The following is a 5595-nucleotide window of genomic DNA, read 5'->3' as shown; positions in this document are numbered from 1 at the left end:
AGCTTTTCTCAGCCTGATCCATCATTCACTTGTGGTGGAACTACCCATGCTGGCTGGGAAATCTAGGAATTATAGTCCTGGAAGAAACCAAGCTCATGAAAGCTTGGATGCTAGAGGAGATAAGTGACCCCAAACTGTTTGGGACCAGAAAATAAATATTCACTGGTTGTACCCTATTGCCAGCAGACAACAGACTTCAGGCTTTCTGACTTTATTTTGCTGATGATGCTTTATAATGGCAATGTATGCAACTAATTCCAGGTGTCAAACACTAAGGCAACTGTTTGTAGGAATAAACTATTCACACAAAGTTGTGTTCCTTGTTTACCCACACCCCAAAATTAATTAGAGGAATCTAATTTAGAAAGGGGGTGAAGTATTTTCTCTGTTGTGGTTGTTAATATCCTTACAGAAAATCACCCACAAATATATTAAAATATGCTATCCCCCTTTACTGCATCAATCAGACATAATAGGGTAACCTTGTCAAATCTGAGTACCCTTGAGGTGTGTAGTCTAACTCCTAGAATTCTCTGGTTAACATGACTATTGTTTAAAAAAATATCTGGGAGTTAGACGTTCACACTGTTGAAGCATGTCACAATCAGAGAAGGTTGTCATATGCTGTTGCTTACATTAGCAAAAAAAAAATGTTAATGAGCAAAATAGGTGACTAAATTGTGAAACTTTCCAGATCACATATGGCTCCTATGAATCTGAATAAAACTTAAAAATATCTCCATTGTTTAATAGAGAATTAACATATCAAAAATAATGTTACCTTCACCACCTTCATTTTGGCTTTCATTATTGGTATTTGTTTCCACTTATATACAAATATTGTACGGACCAAAAATTGAAACACTGATTCACTTCATACACATCCATAGGAGTAGGAAAACATCAGTCTAATGTAGAGAAAATTGAAAGAGTGAAAACAGGATGAGGCGTAACAGTCACTGGGGAGAGAAAAGGTTTTCACTTACAAAGACAAAAAAGACAGACACTGCCAACATGTTGTGATGATTCCTGTCACCACAATTGGTTTTCAGTGATGTCCAGAGCACATTTTCCAAATGTGCATGTAAATATAATGATCCGAATACTGGACTATTACTATCTTTATATATTTGTGATGGCTTAGGATGCCAATGCAAATAAATGTGCCATTGTGTGAACAACAGGCAGGCACTGCAAACATCTCCTTATAGCGCCATTGAGTTCATACAGAGCACTTATAAGCAAGAGAAACAGAGCAGGTTTTCCTTTTCTCAGGATGAGCCTAGAGGGCTCTTTCAAATTTGCTGTTGTTTCATGAATTGAAACAACAATAATTTTTAGAAGTTTAAAAAATAAATAGAACATAAATGAAAAACCCTATATAAACAAAAGGAACCTATATAACCAGCTCTGCCTTCTCTCCTTTTATATTTAGATTTTTGTATAGGCAAAATCGACAAAGCACCACTTATATTTTAAAGACAAACATTACATTCGCTGAACTGCTGGCACCTTTGGAAGATGATTACCTCATTGAAATAAAAACTGTAAGTGACAGAGGAGATGGAAGCAGCAGTGAAGAAATTCGAATTCCAACCCTCTCAAGTGAGTTCTCTTCCCTGCTCCTCCCTCCACTGTCCCTCCCTCCCAAATGATTGCTATAAACCAGGGGTGTCAAACTCGCAATGTCACGTGACATGTCACAACATATCGTGACTTTTTTCCCATTGCCAGCAATGGGGTGGGTGCAGTTTTGGCATGATGCATCCGGCCCGCAGGCCAGGAATTTTTTTTTTATATATATATAAATTTTTTTATTATTTTGCATTAAGCAACAAATACAAATGATGCATCTACAAACACCACAAAAGAAAAAAAATTTTTACTCAAAATATTTCCGAATACTCTCGGCAGTCCCGCCTTGCCTCCACCCTTATCTACTTTCCCTCTCTTTCCTCCCCCTAACCCTCAACCTCTCCTCTTCCCTCCTACCACTCTACATCCCTTTCGCCTTCTAACCACCACATCAAGTGCAATTTGGGGAACCTGCCGGGAATATTCTCTTATTATTACAATTCCGTTATATACTTATAATTATTTACTACATCAATTTATAATTTCCCTAAAACCCCTCCCCTCCCCGACTTCCCAGAACTAACACAGGATTCAACACCTCTTAACGCAATCAGTTTAAAAAAAAAACTTTAACTCAAATAATTAAAAAACAAAAAACTAACCTCCATTTTAACTCAAAACTAACAAAATTATCCATCTTCCCCAAATCCAAACCTCTAAAAAAGTAAACTCTACCATTTCTCTTATAATCATTCAAATATCTTAATCCCAGTAAATACAGATTCTAAGTTCTTTAAAATAATATAATTGCATACATATATAACATTAATCATCTAATATCTTATTTTTCTTATTTAAATGCTTTAAGCAGGCCAGGAATTTGACACCCCTGCTATAGACCTTGAATGCTCAAAAAGGACTTTTGGGACATACTGTATATGACAGCATCTTAGTAAGCAGCTAGGTGAACACAGGGTCCATGTCTTGGTTAAGAAAAGGAAAAGCAATTGATCTATAAAAATGCATTTGGATTTCCTGGGGTGCGTTTGGGGTGTAATGCTCTGCAGTTTGCTGATGTAAATGAAACCTGCAGCTGCGTGGAAATTTGTACTGCACTGAAATCAGTCTTCAGCACAATAGTCTTCATTATTTACTATTTTAGAACAGCTTAAAATATACCAAGTGTGATAGACAGGTTAAACTATATAATATCCTTGCCTGCAGGCTCACAATCAGCTGAAAATGAAAGACAAAAGGGAAGGGGAAGGGAAGAAAGGACATTGCTAATCAAGGCCTCATATGAGTGTATGTGTGCATTTACTATAATGACATTTGTGAACTAAACTCCATTAAAAGCATTTGTAAAGTTGAAAATAACATTCTAAATGGGCAACATATGATTTCAAGAATTAAACTAGAGAGGGGGGAAAAAGGGCAAATGTGTGAGAGTAAGTGACTAGGAGAACCAATATGTTATCCATGCTTTGAGCCACCTACCACCTTTACTTCTTAATAATACAAGCTGCAATTTGTTCTATAATATGGACCCACCATGGCCAGAGGCAAATTGACCTCTGGTATCAAAATCATCCATATATGGACCTACAACAGGTATCTCATGGATGACCCAAGTGGATAGGGCAGATATGGAGCAAGAGCATGAACAGTAAGATAAGAACTTTATGCCGTCATAAGAAAAGGTGTAAAATAAAAGTTGAAAAGTAGGAAATTCCATGCAGAGGTATCAGTAATAAAAGATGCTAAAGGATTATCAGAATTACTACTATCTGATAAAGAGAACTAGAAGAGCAGTCAAAAGAAAATGGGGTAATAAGAAGAATGGCAGATCTAAATTAGAACATTTCATGTGCTTCCTTGTTATATGCAAGATTTATTCAAGGGATTTCCAGAGGTAGAGAAAATTAAGGAGAATATTTGTAGCTCAGAATTGAAATGAGGAGTGAAGCATTAGCACTGATGATATTACCTAGTCTGGGTAATGAAACATCTGCATGAAAGCAGCCAAGCTCAGAAAACACCAAGGATTCCTCAGGTAGAGAAAAACCTGACACAGCAGAACAACTTTCCTTCACCATTCAAGGATTCTGTCATGATAAGAACCATATTCATTATAATTGATTATATTGTAATTCTCATGATTTTGTTTCATGTGCACCATACAGATGCCTAGTGATTGGGGCAGTATACAAAGATTGTAGATAAATAAAGAATTGACTATAAATAAAGGTAAAATTGCCTAGATCAGTGGTGGTGAACCTATGGCACACATGCCAGAGGCGGCACTCAGAATCCTCTCTGTGGGCATGTACACCATTGCCCCAGCAGAATTCACCAGAGTAGAGAGCACATGGCATTTGGAAGCGAGCGAGCAAGCGGCGTTGGCCCCCCAGGGATGCCCCAGAGATGGCGAGGGACTGGCCCCGTCATGCTCACCCAGTCTGCCATGACCACTGCAGCCACGCCCACCCAGTGGGCCACGCCCCTGTGCCCCCCCTCCCGGCACAGCACCACAATGCTGATGCAGTCTTGGCACTTTGCGATAAATAAGTGGGTTTTGGGTTGCAGTTTGGACACTCGGTCTCTAAAAGGTTTGCCATCACTGGCCTAGATGCTTGAAGATGTGAAGCCCAGTCTACTCTGATGTCATGATGTAATGTCATTTTATAAATGATATCTACATATATAAAGCAGTTGTTTGTTCTGAATTTAATTTTAACATGTACTCAATATGATCCTGAACCTAGAGCTAGTAGATTTGTGCTGCAAAATGTGATAATTAGGTGTCAGCAAAGAAATGCAATCCAATAGTCCTATTCAAATTTTGACAGCATGGGTTTCCTTTCAAACTTCATTGACAACTAAACACATATGGATCATATTGGACTATTCAGTTGACACTTGGATTGGAATTCATACTCAGTATTCTTTATTAAATTGGAGCTTGGTCTCTAAATATGGCTGTAGAGTTTTAATTTTTGACCAATGTTGCAAGAAGTTTAATGACATAGTGTTAGAGAATGGCACCAAAATACAAAACTCCTTGAAATACAGTCACAGTTGGTAGTTCTCTTGCCTAGCTAAAAGTAAAGGAGTCCCTGCAGATTTTACTCTGCTAGTGGTTGCCAACTATAGGGGGTGGTGCTTAAGTCCATTTCAAGGCCATTGAGCCAGCACTGTCCAAAGACATTTCTGCAGTCATGTGGCTAGCATAAATAAGTGATACCTATTTATCTGCTTGCATTTGCATGCTTTCAAATTGCTAGGTTGGCAGGGACAAGGACTGGAAATACCCCATTGTGTGGCTCTCGGGTGTTGAATCTGGACGACCAGTTTTCCAGCTGACAAGCCCAGTATCTTAATCACTGAGCCATCGTGCTATCCTTCTCTTGCCTAGAAAAAGGTTTTTATTCTCTATAGAACCATAGCAAATAAATGATTCAAAATCCATGTCATTTAAAATATATTTATTGGTCTCTTTGAAACCGGGAACAATACTTCTACTTCATGAATTTCAATTGTCCCTTCTTTCTCTCTGACTTTCAAGGTTTAAGCTCCAAAGGGATGCACATCTGTCCTTCGGTTGGTGACATAATTGCAAATAAAATTATAATCCTGATTTATATATTCAATTCTGTCGGATAAACAGCTGCTGGACTTTTAGGACAACACAATAAGGAGCCAGAAATATTGGGCATTTCCTTTCACCTCCATATATCAGTTTCATCTGGTCTCTGAAAATAGAAGCTGTGAAGAAAATATAATGATTTGCCCTTTAAAACGCAAACATAAACTAGGCTGTAATCTTCTGCCTAGTTTCCTAGGAGAGTATGAGCTCTTTTTGAGTGGACATATGTAAGATCATCTTCAAACTGAACAACAACCTGTTTAAAATCTGTCTTTTAATATATCTGTCTTTTAATATATCTGTCACTTTAATAGTAATTGTAAAAAAAGGTACACGAGATTGCACTGCAGTCTTTTGTTATATGTATCATAAAC

The 5595-nt window shown here is 37.8% G+C and overlaps 1 protein-coding gene across 1 annotated transcript in view; it reads left to right on the top strand.

Annotated features, from left to right (window-relative positions):
* The window catches only part of LOC107296300 (contactin-6-like), a gene marked incomplete at its 5' end in the record, with an annotated part of 37387 nt that extends 32149 nt beyond the window's left edge, over window positions 1-5238 (top strand). The window contains 2 exon segments of the mRNA XM_015825647.1: window positions 1436-1605; window positions 5141-5238. Coding sequence (XP_015681133.1) covers window positions 1436-1605; window positions 5141-5238 — 268 coding nt within the window.
* Window positions 5239-5595: the final 357 nt, after the last annotated feature.

This window comes from Protobothrops mucrosquamatus, unplaced genomic scaffold (genome assembly GCF_001527695.2).
Source record: "Protobothrops mucrosquamatus isolate PMUCROS unplaced genomic scaffold, P.Mucros_1.0 scaffold2739, whole genome shotgun sequence".
Classification (NCBI taxonomy): Eukaryota; Metazoa; Chordata; class Lepidosauria; order Squamata; family Viperidae; genus Protobothrops; species Protobothrops mucrosquamatus.
The sequence above is the reverse complement of the archived record's forward strand: the minus strand, read 5'-3'. Positions and strand labels throughout refer to the sequence as shown.